The 17,675-nt window shown below is 43.8% G+C and overlaps 1 protein-coding gene across 1 annotated transcript in view; it reads left to right on the plus strand.

Annotated features, from left to right (window-relative positions):
• Positions 1–17,675, plus strand: part of INTS8 (integrator complex subunit 8) — a 724,118-nt gene that overhangs the window by 159,728 nt on the left and 546,715 nt on the right. The window contains exon 11 of the mRNA XM_085605229.1: positions 4,257–4,398. Within this exon, the coding sequence (XP_085461355.1) occupies positions 4,257–4,398 (142 nt within the window). The remainder of the gene's footprint in view (positions 1–4,256; positions 4,399–17,675) is intronic.

A 17,675-nucleotide genomic window follows, 5' to 3' on the forward strand; every position in this document is an offset into this window, starting at 1 on the left:
TCTCTGGAAAATAATCTTTGAATTCTAGAGATTGGCCCTTTGACAAGACGTTAGAAGCCTGATCGCAGATTGTTTCTCTGTACATGATTCGGCCTGACTAATGCATTTACTCCAGAACTTATCATGTGCATGAATGACAGTTTAGCATATAGAGAACAAAATGGCACAGCTGTTTACATTGGCTGCATCCAGATTGTCAGGAGATGGCAACTAGTGGGTGGACTCCAGGACTGTAGGCGAGCTTTGCACTTACCGACTGATAATCAGGCAGTCGATCACTCATCCTACAGCCACACATTAGAACCACATTTTAAATCTGGTTTGATTCCGGACTGATCAATAGCTTGAGGCCTGGAAATATTCTAGAATGGCAACCTTTTGTATTGGTTTTATATTATTTTCCCCTGCCTTTCATCATAATTAAGGCTCCCTGTTTTCCGTTTTTACTGATTTTTACAGATAAATACAGACAGAAAACATTTAGTTTCTTGTCTGTATTTATTTTTAAATGTGGATAAAAACGGAAATTGGGTTGCTTTTTGAGTAATTCTAAATACTGTCTGCCAGGCCAATAGCTGTGTGAATTGATAGGCGAGGAGGTTAAAAAAGAAATTCATTTTAGTATACAGGCTTGAACACCAGTAGATATGCACAAGGTTGATACTGAAATGTGCATATTTTCATATGAGTGCATTGATTTATCTTCTGCGGGTGTTAATATCTCTGAAATCTGGTAGGCATGCAAGCATGAGTGTGTATTTATTGGTTAAATAAACGTGGAAATATACTAATTTCAGATTAATTTTTCCACAAAACCCAAAATAAATATGGATACATACAGATAAACTAAGCAAAAAATAAATATGGATAAATACAGACGGAAATGTCAAAAAAATAAATTCCATAAAACCGGGAGCCCTAATCATAATCAAAACATAACCACCATCCGTTCAAAACAGATGAAGGAAAATGGACTGAATACTTTCCTGTCAATCAAGGCCAACAAGAGAACTAGGGTATAGCCTGTAGCAGTAGAATGACTTTCCCTTACAAACCAAGGTGAAGTCTTTTGCCGCAGAATAACTTTGTCAGCGAGCCAGAGATAAAGCATGTAACAGCAGAATATGTTTTTTAACCAGCAAGCTCGGATAAAGCCTGTGATGGCAGAATACTTTTCACCCTGCAAGTCAAGATAAAGTTTGTACCAGCAGAACACCTTTGCACCTCCGAGCAGGAACTCGGACTGTAGTAGCGGAATTCTTTTTAACATGCAAACCAGTGTAACACGTGTAGCAGTAAGATACATTTTGACTTGCATGCCAAGTACAACCCCTTCCGCACTTGACTACAAGGAGCAGAGAGGTCAAGCAGTCAAGTGCTTGTTATATACGTAATATGACAGTGCTTGCCCTCAAAGCTCACCGCCAACCAGCAGTCCCAATAAGGTAAATGTTCAGCACAGTGTTTGTCTTTGTAAGAAAGAAAGTACATTCATCTCACAGTTGTATGCAAGACTACACACTCCTGTAGTCATACTTAATTAATGTCTCCCTAACTGTCCCGTCCCAGGGCTCTTCCTGAGTACTGCGTCCCTTTACTGCAAGGGCAATCCGGTGTAGTGTGTATTCAGCTCAACTGCAGACTTGATCACCCACATTTCACAAGATGCACTCAGTCTGTACTTCTTACCCCTTCACGGCTAGAACAGTATCTAGAGCCCTTTTGGCTACTGCCTTGTGCTCCGAGAAGGTTCTCTCTCAGGCTTGTGGAAAGTCACTGAGAAGCGCTGTGTTTGGAAGCGAATCTGCCAGTCATCTTCTTGCCGTTGCTGCACCAGGTCCCTTGAAGCTTTTTGTAGACCAAGCCACTGCAGCCTGTATGCTAACTGTCCCAGCTGCAAGCGTAGCATGTAGCTTGGCAATTGGAGGTCATGAAGTGGTATAGTCCTAACCAGACTGTAGGTAGGTGTGGTCCCAAGGGAATCCTCTGCAATTGTCCATTGCAGCTTATGTTTAGGCCTATTCTGGAATTGTTGCCCCAACTTGTTTTTAAATAATTCGCCAGCTGCAAGCGTCTCAAGCATTCAGATATTTGTAGTTGCAGACTCGATTGGGCCTTCAGTAATCACATAAATGTAGCCCCAGCTGATATTTGACAGTTGTGGTATTGCAGCAGTCAGCTTCTTCCTGAGAATCTCACAGCCACCAAGGATGTGATGGACCTCGCTCGTTCCTGGGCAGCTTCTCTTCCTGCAGGTCAAGGCAGGCTCCTTCCCTTTCTCAACAGGCAGGTAGACTTCTCATTTCAGGACAGGCACATAGCGCTGCCATCTGGAAACCCAGACTTCAAATGATATGGTTTTACCTCTGGGACTGGCTTTGAGGCAGACACACGATCTGGTTGCACAGCAGTCCTTTGAGTATTCTGCGGAGCACTCCCTTGGTCCTAGAGTACTTTGAACTGGAAAAAAAGTGGGTTGGTTTGGGTAAATCTTTTGTATACACCTTCCAGACAGGGGTTGTATTGCCACTGTCACAAACTATAGAACCCGTTTCAAGTGGTTATCGTTTGAAGTGTCCATCCCAAGTTATACTCCTTGTGTAAAGTGTGGTTTCACACAGGAGGTTGCACAGGAGCTGTCTCTATTCTGGAGTAACCACTCCAGAGCCACTAAGAGGAGTGAGGTTTCTGCAACTGACTATCATCAGCCCATCTGAAGGCATAATCCGGGAAAGACTAAAGGTCAGACCTCTCCTATAGACTTTTTCCTCTTTTTTAATAGAACCTGTAGTCCTACCCCTCTCCCCCATCATCCGCCAAATGGCAGTGCTCAGGAAGACTGATCAGCTCCCTCTTAATTAAAAGGCCTTGTATACTATTTAAAAGAGTCCTGTCTGGCCTCGTCATACTTCATGGTCTGGGTCTAAGCCCTCCAGCTGCATAAATGTAACCAGTACACTTCCAGGGTCTGGGAGCACAGTCCTCAAACTATCTCTTGTGCTAGGCTAATTTAGGAGTATCCAAAATGGATCCCACTGTCCTCCATACTCTGCACATACGTTTAGATTAGCTTGATGCCAGGGCCAAAATAAAAGTCAAAAAAAATAACCATAAAAACCCAAGGATCACATTGCCCTGGCAGCATTATTGTTCAGAGAATTCTGTATTCCAGGATCTCTGCATCAAGCTATCTAGATTCTTGCAAAAAATGTTTTATGACACAGACTGCCAGACAATTGCCATGCAAAAGGCAGCGCGCTATTCACGTTTCATATTATTGTATTTTAAAGTCCTGTTTTCACATTTAGCAAAATTTTGATTATGAGGGTAGCATCTCAATTGGGAAGCTGTACATATTTGGAAGCTGTGAGACATAAACGTTCATCGAGGAGTCTCAGTGGTGATGAAATCAGCAGCAACATTGTTAGTAAGTATACAGTACAGCATTTTAGATTTTTTTTGTCTTACCTTATTTGATTTGTCTTAAAAACTAGTTATTTTCCAAAGTGGGACAGGGCTTGGTCAAGCTGAGTCACCTGTCCCAACCACTTCAAACTGCCAACCATATCACAATTCATTCCCAAATGAACATGAACTCAGTATGAGAAATGAATTTAAACATTTTATAGCTGTTGCAGAATGCATCTCCAGTACCCCGTGCTGGACTGAGGCACCAGGCCACATCTAAATACACAACACAGCTATCCTTGTCCTCCAGTAAGCCCAGCTGTTTAACCACAATCCTGATGCTGTGGAATAAACACCTTGCAACCAGATCCACCATAATATCAGAAATGCTTAATCATCCTCTGCCCTTGGAGTTCACACCCCGTACACATGACAACTGGCATGCTGGCATTCTGCGAGCCACTGAAAATTAAAGGTACAACTGATGTCAGTCCACCAAAACCAAAAGAACACCTCCAAAAAAAGGATGAAAACCACTTTAGTGCTGTACCCCCAAATGAGATGATCAAGAAGGATGGGCACTAGGAGTTTCCCGCACTCTAGTCATGAAAGTTTCTGTCTCCTTCTTATATTATGTTGGTAACATAGAGCTAGTGCCAGCAGGCAGTTGATTCAACAATTTTTTCATGGTTTGCTTTTGTTATCCCATTTAAGAACTTTATGGTGTTAATTCATATTGCCACTCAGTCAAACAGTTGTTTTTGCAAAGAAAGTCAATGATTTGGTATTCAGTTTTAAGCCATGTTTACATAAACAATTAAACTGTTAAATGTCTCCATCTTTCAAAGGGGTGATTCTTTGGCGGACGTTTGTTTTAAAGTCTGTGCCTGCAACACGGTTCGTGATATCCTCCAGGGTCGACCTATTAGTGTCCAATTCAACCAGTTGTTTCTTAAACCAAACAAAGATAAAATTGAGTTTCTCCTTGAGGTAAGTGTGTTTGTTTCATAATGTCCTTAATCAGTGAACATAATGTATACCAACACCCTGCTATGAATTGCGCCTTTTGATTAGATTGCTGCATATTAAAGCAAATTACACTGGAACGCATCTGTCTTTAAAAAGTCACCATGGATTGGCTAACTCAGTAAAGTAAGGTAGGTGGTTGATTTCCAGTTAACCTTGATTCAGATCCTCTTTCCTGGGTGTTCAGAGAAGGTGTATATTCAGGATCTCCTGAGAGGTTAGAACATTGTTTTATCCTGTATATTATTTCTACAGACAGTTACTTAAAAAAAAATCCAAGATAATTTTTAAGAATTCTTTTTAAGAATTAGTAGCTCTCCAACAAGAATATATATTTCCCATAGCGGTGCAGGTGTCAAAAAGGAGTACATTGCCTCGCTGATAAGACCTTCACTGAAACAAATGACTACCAGTGTCTGCTTCCAATTGTGAGACCTCTATAATTTATTGAAGGGCAATGTTTTAGCTTTTTTAATAATTTTGTTCAAACATGACATGTGTAGACACACTTTTTAGCATAATTTGTGAAAGATTGTAGCGTAGATGGGAGTTGAACTCTGGTTAAGGAGTAGTGTAATGCAGGAAAATTGGTGTAAAAGAAAGAGCTCAGTCAATAAAATTAGTGGCATTCGCTTGCGTGTATTGCTCAGGCCTTGCAGGTGAGAAAATAACCTTCATATTATTTCAATCTAGATACTTCTAATGCTGATTCCTGACATTTCGAATATCCCTGGCACCCGACTGGGTCCAGAATATTCTCACAGCAACGACACCTACACACTGCCATATGGTATGGTGGTGACCTCACAAGTGACAGAGTGAAGTCACATAAGGCGCCACCCCTGCTTGCTGACAACAGTTGCTTATATTTCTGCATCCTACAACATTACCCAGAGTTCTGGGCTCCTTATAAAAATAAATTTCCAGTGTTTTAGGAAAGCTGTCAGCCCCCGAAGACGACAGGATTCAAGCCCTGTCACGACTGCAGGAACTACATGTCAGTCACAGACCATTGCAATGTATCTTTGGTGCCTGGGCTCCGGTCAAGACTCGAAGTAGTTTGAGAGATGTGCCATCCTACCCCCAAAGTCGATATAAGAGTAAGAAGCAAAGCTTTACATCACCGACCATAATAAAAATTAAACTCAAAGAAGAAGTCCTGCTTCAGGTTGTGAGGCTGCTTCTGGTCACTGGTTCAATACCACATGAAGTCCTGCTCCCATTCCAAGTCTTCGGGTAAGTCAACGTCAAAAACTAAACAAGTTCAAAAAAAACAAGTAGGATTTGACTTCCCTGCCACTCTAAATGAAGCAAAAAGTCACAAGGGTGACATTCAAAGTTCCCCTCTCCTCCAGGGCCTTCTAGCAGCAATCTGGTTCCCCAGTTGGTACAGGCGTACCTCAGATTCAACGCTGCAGCAGGTTGAGGCCTTTAGTAAAGGCCATGTTGCATAGCTATAAGACACTGGTTGACCCCTTAGAAATACTGTCAGATCCCATGGAGCGTTATAGTCCTCCAGTTCAAATGACACCTGCAGACACTCCCACAATGCAGACTGCTTACATGGTATTTGCTTCTTTCCCCCATATTAGCACTCGTACAGACAACCACTCTGGGTCCAAGGCCTACGCCAGTCCCTTCCGTGTCGATGCCGCCACTGTCTCTGCTGGCATGTGTGCCAGATCCAGTTCTGATGTCAGTCTCAGAGCGCAGACTGACTTTGGCCCATACTGTGTGTAGGAAAGTAGAATCTGCTTTCATGGTCACCCCCACTTTTTGCTGGTGTCATTATGTTTTACTGACGAGTCTGAATGGAATCCTGCTAATCAGGAGCCCAGTCTCTGTGCCTCTCCGCTAAATTGGGCATGGTGTGTACACTCCAGATTGGCTACTGGTGTACCTTTGCAAGTTCCATTTTTCTTCAACTACGTTGTTTGCCGATGCCAAGGTGTGTTGGTGCCCCTGCCAGACACTGACCTCTTGGCATCCAACGTGGGGCAGCTTGTGCACGGCTCCTGGACTTCCTTTGCGTTGCCTGGTCTGCACAGCTGCAACTTGAAGGGCACCGTCAACCCGCCGGCCTCCTCGACATCGGTGGGCATTCATCTTCCGTGCCTCCTGGTCACTCCTGAGTGGTATAGACTCTGTCCCCTCTGTTTGCCGGTATCTCTCACCTTGGACCCACCTTTGGGTTCCACTGGACTCTTCTCACCTTCTTCATCAGCGGCATCTTCCTGAAGTGGTTTTCGACACCACTTCTCACCAATGCACCCGGCTTCCCAAGTGTAGGTATCCTGGTTCTTGGGGTATCCACGGGTGGAGTGGCTCTCCACCTTTCCGTCTTCCATGGGGTGCCTTTAGGGTCCACTGGGAAGGGTCCTTTTTCTTTAAAACTGCAGCAGCGACTTACCTATTGACTAACATTGAGCACGCGGTTGTGTTCCCACTCTGCACACAACCTCCATGGGGTTCCTAGATACTCACCTTGGGTGGTTCCTTGGGTCCCCGGCTCTTCTACGTCTTGTGGGTCCACTCTTGTCTTGAGTCGTGGTTCGCATTCCACTATTTTAGTATAGGGTTTGGTCTCCCCCTGGAGACCACTATGTATTTGTGCTACTTATGTACTCTATTTCCTAAGTATTGTGTTTGTATCTGCGGGTAGGAGATAATACAATGTGTTAGTGAGTGTTTGTAATAAAATACATATTTGTATACCTACACTGTGCGATTCTTTTTCACTTAACCTATACTATAAGATTAAGCACTGGTAAAACAAGCTGCTTTACACTCCTTCTGGACTAAGCCTGAAGGCTGCTCTCCACAGCTACCACTTAGAAAGCTTTCTACGGTTGTCTAAAATCTCTAAAATCACCATAAGGGTTGCCCGGATTAGTGCAGGGTGCTGCACTTACAAAAATGAGCACCATATACTAAGCCAGCCTCTCAAAGTAGTTCACAGTGGGGTCAGGACACTTCCAGTTTGCTGTGTTGCTCTTTGCCTTACACCAGTCCCTTGACTGGTTCTTAATAGAGGTTGCATGGTGGGCAAAAAACAATGGACTGTGGTATGACTGTGATTAATTCTAGCATTTCACTCATCACTTTTTTGTATACCTCATTGCTACTCCCTAAGTGCGGCCGGTATACCCAAGCATAGGTCCCATGCTTCCTGTTTCATAAGGCGCAGATATGCACACCAGGGCAGTCACTAGTAGACACCTTCACAAGTGATGGGACACTGGTCTCGGGTGTGTTTCTGCTGTTGCCTCTTCTGCCTCATGTTCTGAGAAAAGGCAGAGCAGATTAGAACCCAGGTCATCTTAATAGCATTTACCCTCCTATCTGGCTTCCACTTGTGAAATATCTCCTTTCTCAGCAACTACTTGTGGAAGACCTCCTGTCTCAGCAACCACATGTGGACAACTTCCTGTCTGAGCAACAGGGGAGGGACTTCCACCAGAATCTCTCTGACCGATACATCCATGCAGTTACTTCTACTTGCCGCCCAAGGTAATTGATGTCATCCTTACAGCTGGATGTCCTTCAATGAAATCTATTTATGCTGGATGCTGAGAGAATTTTGTGGGCTGGGATGTGGGATCCATCATCTTATTCCTTTGCAGGCCAGCTTTCTGATGCGTTATTTGGACAGTCATTGGCAGGAAGGCGAGTTCATGACCGCCCTCGACCCTAAAGAGACATACCTCCACATGACCGTCCTCGACCCTAAAGACACATACCTCCCAATGACCGCCCTCGACCTTAAAGACACATACATCCACATTCACATCCATCCTGTTCACCACAAATACTTGAAGTTCGTGGTAAGTGGCCACCATTATCAGTTTAAAGTATTAACCTTCGGAGTTGCAACAGGTCCAAGGGTATTCGCAAAATGTCTTGCAGTAATATCAGCTCACCTGAGGAGACAGAATATTCATGTCTTCCCCCTATCTGGACTGTTGGTTGATAGAGTGCAGACAGAGCCAAATGGGTACAGGATACACAAGGCACCATCTCCCTACTCCACAGATTGGAATTCACAATAAATGCTACAAAGCCTCACCTAGATCCTCTCCAGATCCAACCTTATTAGGGAGTAATTCTCACCTCTGCCACAGCCAAAGCCTACCCCAATTCCCAGGGGGTTTTCAGTCTCCAGAAACAATTTGCTTTTTTTCCAGCCCAGTCATAACCTGCCAGTCAAGACGGTAATGGGTCTCGTAGGCACGATGGTCTCTTGCATCGCCATCGTACCCCTTGCGAGACCACATATGCTTCCATTAAGGATTGCTTAGTGTCACAGTGGTCACATGCGGAGGGCAGTCTAAAAGATCTAGTGTTGATTCAGCCCACAGTACATTGGTTGCTGCAGTGGTGGAAGGGAAACAATCTGATGCTGGGAACGGCTTTCATGGACCCACTCCCCCAGGTAATCATTACCACAAACGCATCACTCAAGGGTTGGGTGCGCATATGTCTGAGAAGACAGTCTAAGGGGTTTGGACTGCTCAAGAAAGATTAATCGCTTCAGCTTTTCAGCGCTCTAGTGATGCAGCTTACGCTCAAAGTCTTCCTCGCTTACATTCACCACAAAATAATCCTCATAAAGATGGACAATATGAAGGCAATGTATTACATAAAGAAACAAGGAGGCACCCTGTAGTAGCGCCGGCGAACAGACCGACCGTTCTAAGATAGCCACCGTCTTGACCAGGACCGAATGGGGGATAGGCGCTAGTTGCAGGAGGAGCTTGGGTCGTAAAGAGGAAGACTCACAACCTAGAAGAGGAGAGAGAGTTGGAAAGAGAAGAGGCAAAAGAAGGCACTGCCAAGACGGACGTGAGGATGGAAGATTCTCCAGAACTGACGAGAGCAGCAGAAGTGGAGCCCGGTGGAGGTTGTAGATCCGATGTAATGGGATAGAATGCCCAGGCGGCGGTAGGAGCTGTGGGAGCAGAGCGAGGCGACACACAGAGAACAGACGCCACAGAGGAGGGGCCAGAGAGAAGCTGATGGCTCAACAACTCCTAGGACAAATCATCAGAACAAATGCAGCTACCTGGCCTCGCTTAAAGCTGTATCTCTCAGAAGAGGAGATATGAGAAGAATTGGTCAATAAGGCATTCAAGAATACATCAGACTGTCCGTTGAGGCGGAAAACAATGCCTCTAATCTTCGTGTGCTGCATCCCACCATGAATGCAGGGAAATGCCAAGTATCTGCATTCATCGTGGGATTGGGGCAGACCAAGATTAGCAGCATTGTTTTCCGCCTCTATGGACAGTATGATGTATTCTTAATATCTTCTTTTCTGAGGGATAAAGATTTAAGCTAGGTCAGGTAGCTGCATGTGTCCTGATGAAGAACATTTCTAAATCTTATTCTTAGGGTCCAGACATTCACTTGTTATCAACCACATGTTCATTCAATGGAAGGACTACCAGTTTTGCGTGATTTTGCATTTCTGTATAAGCATCCCTTTGTCCTTCTAGTTTACTAATTTCTTATTCTGTTTCCTTCTTTGTGTGTTGTGTTCTGTATATATTTATCCACATTTTTCCTCACTTGATCACCTTTGCACTGCACCAGCACATGTAGCGCCACATTATTTATTGGAATTGTCATATGAGGAGTTTTGAATATGAGTAATCCAATCATTAATTTTGGAATTTTCTTCACGTTACTTTTCTTGTCACATTTTGTCTGAGTAGGAATTTTTCTTTCTACTTCATCCATATTGTATATAGGCGCTTGCCTTGGGAAACATTTTTAGCTTGATTACCCTTGTTCCTTGGGATCACAGCGTTTCCCCAATGTGTTTAATGACCTGCTCTGTCACAGACCATTCAGGATGGTCATGATGCGGACAAGTTTACAATTTGTTGTGGCCAGGACACCACCGACTTCGTCGTACAGGCTGTATGCACCAATGTTGTCATGCTTGTTATATTATGTGGATTTGCGCAGCACGCTAATCACCCGTTAAGGTATCCACGCGCTTGAGCAGGCGTGTAGGCGCTGGGCCCCTCCGAGTTAGTCAAAGAGCCAGGTCTACAGCTTCCTGCAGAATTTGAGAATTGAGGAGAAGGCTCTGATATGTTGAGGAAGGTTGTTCCAGAATTTGGGTGCTATGTAGGAAAATGGGCGACCTCCATTTCTGCTTTTGTGGATGCTGGGTGTGTGCTTGCAAGTGAGAATGTGGCTGACTGTAGGTGTCTTTTTGACTTGTTATAGTTTATGCAGTTGTTCAGTTAGGCTGATCCAATGTTGTGAAGTAATATGCCTGCGTGAGGAGTTTTAATTGGCTCTGTTTGTGTATGGGGGGGCCAATAGATCCCTCCGAGGTGTGGTGATTTGTGAATACTATGTGGGAGGTTGGGGATGAGTCTTGCTCCTGCATTGTGTAAGGTCTGGAGTCTGTGTAGGAACTGTTTGGAGATCCGAGTCTACTTGTGATGAGTGCTCGTACAAGGGTACGCTTGGTGTTCTGGGGCAACCATTTGAAGATCTTGCATAGCATTCATAGGATGTGGAAGTAGGAGAAGCTTACTTGCGCTGTTATGTTCAGTTTATCGTCTAAGGTGATTCTCAGGTTTCTGGCATGGTCAGTGGATTTAGGTATTGATTCTAGCTCTGACAGCAACCAGGTAGAGTCCCAGGGACAGTTGTTGGTTCTGAAGACCTGCACTTGCATCTTGTCAGAGCTGAGCTTCAGGCAATTGGTTCTTATCCCTCCTGCTACCTTGATCGTTTATTTGTTGAAGTTGGTTCTGGTGGTGGTCTTTGTACTGTCGGTCAGGGATAGGATGAGTTGGGTGTCACTGGCGTATGATATGATGGCTATGCCTTTGGTTCTGATGATGATAGTGAGCGGAGTCAGTCATGTAGATGTTCAACAGGGTGGGACTGAGAGATGAGCCCGGAGGGACTCCGCAGATCAGGGTCTTGGATTCAGATGTGTAGGGTGGTAGTCTGACTCTGCGTTGTTCTCGTGAGGAAGGAGTCTATCCAGTTGAGGGACGGTCCTTGGATGTTGATGTGGAATCTTCTGATGAGTATCTAGTGAGAGACTGTGTCAAATGCTACGGAGATGTCCAGTAGGATGAGTGTTACGGTCTGTTCTAGGTCCAGTATTTATTTATTTATAAAGTTTGTATAGTGCGAGCGTTACCCTTACGGGTATCAGAGCGCTTCCCAATTTTGGGTTAGAGGGATAAAGTATTGGGTAGCAAAACATTAGTTACATAGTCATGCCAGGTGTGTGCAAGACTCCTGTAGGTATCAAAACATTTCACATAAGGGTAGGGCGGATACAGTAATGTGTGAGGAACATTCAAACATATGTATGTACAACGCATGCTAACAATGTCATTCCCAGGTATATACCCATGCCAAAAGTCAATCAAGACGACCAAATGGAGGGAATTAATGAGGTCTAGGAGCCAAGGCCAATTAGGGCAGGAACTTGAGCATTAGAATTTTTTTCACTTCCTTTTTGAAGGAAGCAGAGAAGGAGATTGTACGGATTTCCAGAGAAAGAGAGTTCCAAATCTTTGGGGCAATGCCTGAAAAGGCTCTGTTACTCAATCTCTTTTTGTTGAAAATCTGTGGTTCAGGAGCATTGTACTTGCACTTCGTGATGCTCTGCAGCCCCCTGATAGTTCTAGTTTTTGAGCCAGATAGATGGGAGTCTTGAAATGAAGGGCTTTGTGCGTCATGCAGGCACTTTTAACTGTGTTCTTGCCTTGCATGGTAACCAGTTTAGGGTTTTCAGGGCTAGGGATATGTGTTCTTTTTTGTCCCAGTAATCAATCTAGCTGCGGCATTAAGGGAAGCCCTTAGTGGGGCCAGGCTCTGTTTGGGGAGACCACATAGCGTGGAACTACCGTAGTCTAGTCTTGGCAAAACTAGAGCTTGTACCGCCAATTTGAAGTCTTTTTGTGGAAGGAATAGTTTGAGACTCCTTAGAATACTCAACTGATGTTTACCTCCGTTGGTTGCATTGCTGATATGGTTCTCCATATTCAAGTGCATGTCTAGCGTTATTTTGAGGGATTCGGCTGATTCAATAATGTGAGGGGAGCAGTTGAAGGCTGTGAAGTGTTTCTCCCAAAGGTCAATCTTGGGAATGTGATTAGGGGGAGCGATGAGAAGGAATTCAGTTTTGGATGTGTTGAGCATGAGGTAGTTGTCAGTGAGCCAGTTTTGAGTGTTCATCAGGATTGAGTTGAGTGAGATGAAGTCTTACGGGGAGGTGATTTTCTGATAGTTGAGTGTCATCCGTGTACATAGGAACAAGAATGTTCTTGGAGTTCAAGGCATTTGCTAACTGCTCCAAGAGTAAATAGAAGAGTATGGGTGATAGGGTGGACCCCTGTGGAACTCCCATAGTTACTGTACGGGGCTGAGAAAGAGATTGATTCATCTTGATTCTTTGGGATTTGTTTTGAAGGAAGGAAGTGAACCAATTTAATACCGGCCCTGATAAGCCCATCCTGTGTTCTAGAGTAGATAGTAGTTTGATATGGTTCACAATGTCGAAGGCAGAAGATAAGTCAAGGAGGATCAATAAGCAAGATTCATTATGGTCTAGGAACTTTAAAATGTCATCCATGATGTGCGTGAATGCAGATTCGGTGCTGTGCCCAGATTGATGATGATCCAACAGTTGGAATTTCTCGATGTGTGAGCAGAGTTGAATTAACACGCATTTTTCAAGAAGTTTCGCCAGAGTGGGAATGTTGGAAATAGGAAGGAAGTTGTTTAGATCGGAGCTGTTTGCGTTAGTTATTTTTTTTAGAATGGGGGTTACCTGTGCTGCTTTTAGACAGTCTGGGATTGTGCCTTGCACTAGTAAAACATTGACTATCTTAGTCCATAAAGGGAGGATGGAGGCTTTTATTTCCTTGAAGATAGGAGGTGGAAGAGGGTCGCTGAAGTGGTTAGACGGATTGATTGCCAGATGAGGGTTGTAGATGTCACTTTCACTGAGGTGAGTAAAGGTGTGTATGGTTTGTATGTTGTCGGTGGACGCGACGAGTGCAGTGTCGGTGCTATGATTACTTCGGAATCCTGATTGGGTGTGATCCAGAAGGTATTGTAGTTTGAGGTGGCTGGTGAGTAGTTTATTGGTGGCCTTCTCTATCACTTTGCCTGACGAGGGGAGCAGTGAGATGGGACGGAAGTTGCTCAGTTTGTTTTGGTTGGCTTATGGTATTTTAAGAAGGGCGTTGACTGCTGCCCACCCACCCAGGTCTTCCGGGAAAGTGGTGGATCTGATAGAAGTGTTGATGATGTGGGTCAGGGTGTTACTGATCGGTGATCCTTCCATGTTGTAGATGTGGTGGGGACATGGATCTGTTGTGGTAAGTGTTTTTCATTCTGTCAAGTGTCCTACTTGGTTGATGGTGGGTGGCTAGGTTGGTGATGAGGTCTCTGGGGTGCGGTTGGTGTTCAAAGTTAATGTAGATGTTTTCTATTTTGCTGTGGTAGAAGTATGATAAGTTGTTACAGAATTCCTGTGAGGGGGTGATGCCGTTATCTGCAGCATCCGGCATGGGGAATTTTTTAACAGTGGAGATTTCCTTGTAGCTGTTGGTGTTTGCCTCGTTGCGTTTAGCTAGTGCTGTTTTTTTTGTTGGTGTTTCTTAGTTGCTGGTGGTAGCTTCTGAGAGCTGCCTTGTATGTGGTCTCCAGGTTGGTTCTCCATTTCCTTTCCAGCTGTTTGCAATGATGTTTGGATAATCTGAGGTTTTCTGTGTATCAGCTGGCTTGTTTGTTGGCTCTTTATCTGTTGGTTGTGTCAGATTTGAAGGTGTCTGTGCAGTTTTTGCTCCATTCGTTGAAGTTGATTCATGGCTATGTTCCACTTGGTTCTCTGGCGATGTCCAGTCCTCCCTGATGGGCACGCCATTCGATGGGACTCACCTTTTTGGGGACCAGGCTGAAACTGCCCTTTAACGCTTTAAGGAGAGTAGGGCCACCGCTTGTTCTCTGAGTCTCCCCACCGAACCTCAGCAGCAACATTTCCAACATTCCTTTTGTGGTTCAACCGAAGGACTCCTCTTTTTTTTTTTGTTAATTTTTTTTTTAAATATCTTTTATTGGTTTTCATATAAGTAAACATACAGTTGCACATGTATCTTACACAGTAAGGATGATGCTTTCACGAGCTTGTGTACATATAGACGGATGTTCCCATCATGAGATCGTGACAATATACACTGTAATAGCAGATGTACTTGTTTACATGTACTGAGCATAACTTTCTCCTTTGACATGCGCAAGTCGTTACCTCCATTGACAAACTGTATTGTCATCTTATGAGTGCATATTTCTGCCAATTATTTCAAATCTTTGAGTTCACCCGTTAACTTACAGGTATTTTCCAACATATATATCTCATGCTGTAGCATCACTGGTGATTACATACGATTAATATATATAAACATCATTGAGGATGATAGATATTATTGCTTTAATGTGAAAATTGAAAACTAAGAAAAAAAAGGGGGAAAAAAAAGAATAACAAAATTATGGTGATACCAATGATAAAGGCCTTGTTAAGGGTGCCGTCTAGGTTGTACTGTAGCTAATTCTCATTATTTGAGGTCAGTGTGAGCTGTGTCTCATGTTCTACATGTGGCCGAGTGGGCTGCAGAATGGAGTATTGCAGAGCTTACTTTAGCAGAATGTCTCTGAGGCATGCGGGTGCGGGTTTTATCCCAACAGGCACACTGAGTGCCGTCGACACGTATAGTGTGACGGACTCACTGAGCACACCGAAGGACTCCCTATTGCCAGCCTAACCCATCCTAACAGGGAACTCAGCAGTTTTGTGGGAGAGGCCGTGATACCCACTACCCCCGCAGCCAAGAGAAGCATGCCAAACCATACACCTCCCACTCTCTGCACCCCTCACCTGCCAAGCCTCTTAAGTGTACCCTTACAGGGTCACAGCCACCTAATGGGAGGCAGAATCCACAGATTATATTCTTGTTGGGAAACAATCACATCAGACAGGTGGTGCTCCAAATTGTTTGCGAAGCCTACACCTTACCCTTCCTTTTGTCCCCGCCGCACCTTCCACCCAGTGACTGACAGAGGACTATCTCTCCATTTTGCGGCAGGAACTGCAAGTCCTTTTAGCCAAATGGGCTATCAAGAGGGTCACATCACATGACACAGTGGTCAGTTGGATAGGTATAATTTTTTTTCTTAGTTCCTTATCTGAGACTTCTCGTATACTTAGGTTACCTTCCTAATCAAGATCTCGACAATTCCTAGAGTTGGATGAGGTGGGCTCATTCACGTAGTTTGACATGCTTCATCCTAGGCCACCTCATCTCCCCCTGGTAAGGCGATACTACCAGGGCGGACTCAACCTCAAGTGGGATTGTCTCGAGGGAGCTCTAAGAAATTATTTATCTAGACACTTGTCTGGGATCCAGTACTCCTGCATAAAAATACATTGGGATAAACCACAAGACATTCTTTAGTAGGTGGTACCCTAAGTATGAGTAAAAAAACATCAAGAGTATCTTCAGAGGACGTTCCTGGATACCATGGCCCTTACTTACCTCTTGGTGCCAACTTGATTCTGCCCACAGTTAGCCTAGCAAAGGTCTGAGACATAACAGGTGTGTCCCATTCTATGTATGTGGAAAAGTCCCAAAGAGTCTGTAGTGATTGATCAGGAAGCAGGAGATGTCTTGAGTAATTTATTTGTAGGTTACATGGATAGCGAGCCAGATTAACTATATCCAGCTCCAACAGACACCAACTCAAGAATGACACATGTACATTCTAATGTAACTAAGCAGCATAAGAATGTCCCTAAAGAAACACTAGACTAGAAACTAACCAATGGGTATTTCAGAATACTACATTACCTTCCCTTCTTATAACAACAAAAAAACAATTAAAAAAAACAAAAACAACCCCCCCCCCCAAAAAAAAAAATAACTCAATACAACATAAGTGTACAAAAACTTAACTACCGGAAACAGAAAGTTTAGATGACATTACCAAGAGTTCAATCACTAAACCTTTCAGGTTTTTTGATGGTGCGCAGACTTCTCCTGAAGATTCCAGTGGCATGTCTCACTCTAGAAGAAGTATTTTTATTAATTTTTGAGGATACCTGCTGGTTAGAACACTGAACCTTAGCTACTTTGCTCAAGTTCCACCAACAACCACCCTCAACTTGAACAGCATTCCCAACAATTTTAATAACTTTAACAAGAGGGCCAAATTTACTTTCACCTTTGTTGACATGAATAGATTTCCTTATTTTAGCCGTGTCCCCAACCTTCAGGATAACCATTTTTGAACCCATCTCGATGTCAAAATTAAGCTTCTGCTTGGCTTGGGTGATGGAAGCATTCCCTTTTACCAAACACATCAATTTATGTACATCTGACCCAGTATTAAGCCACTTGGACATCCACCCTGGACTGAAAGAAGTATTGGGCTTCCTTCCCCTCATCAATTCAAAAGCAGACACTTTCGTGGAGGAATGCGGGGTGGTTCTATAAAACCATATCATGCTATTAAGTGATTTCACAACATCATGATTACTGGCTTTTGCTCACTTTACACAATCCCCAATCACCCGATTCATCCTCTCGACAAGTCCATTTCCTTGAGGGTGATAAAGAGAATCCTTGCTGATGAATTGTTTGCCATTGTCAGAAACAAGAGTCTCTGGCAAACCTTCTCTAGACCAGACCTCGCTTAGAAAATCGATGATGGTTTTAGTATCGGCTTCCCTAACTAACTTGTATTCGGGCCATTTCGATGCATAATCAACTAAAACCAAAATAAATCTAGAACTGCCACAGAGAGTCATATAGGGTCCCATGATATCTACACCAGCCTTCTCCCAGGGATGGTCAGGACACTCAACAGGAATGAGAGGAGGAACCGAAGTTTTAAGAGACTTGTCAGATGAGTTGCATATACAACAATCCATCACAAACCCGTCAACTTCTGAGTCCATACCTGGCCACCAAAACGTGTCACGTATGCGACGCTTAGAAAAACGAAGATCCCAAATGACCTTCATGGGCCCTAACAATAATACCTTTCCTAAACGAATGTGGAGGAATAAGTTTGTCATTCCGTAGTAGAATATCATCTTCCACTGATAACTCATCTTCAATTTTTGAAAAAGGTTGAAGAGAGGGAGACAAGACTTTTTCTCTTGGCCAACCACAACTAACGAATTTACAAACTTC

This window comes from Triturus cristatus, chromosome 5_1, assembly GCF_964204655.1.
Source record: "Triturus cristatus chromosome 5_1, aTriCri1.1, whole genome shotgun sequence".
In the NCBI taxonomy this organism is placed as follows: Eukaryota; Metazoa; Chordata; class Amphibia; order Caudata; family Salamandridae; genus Triturus; species Triturus cristatus.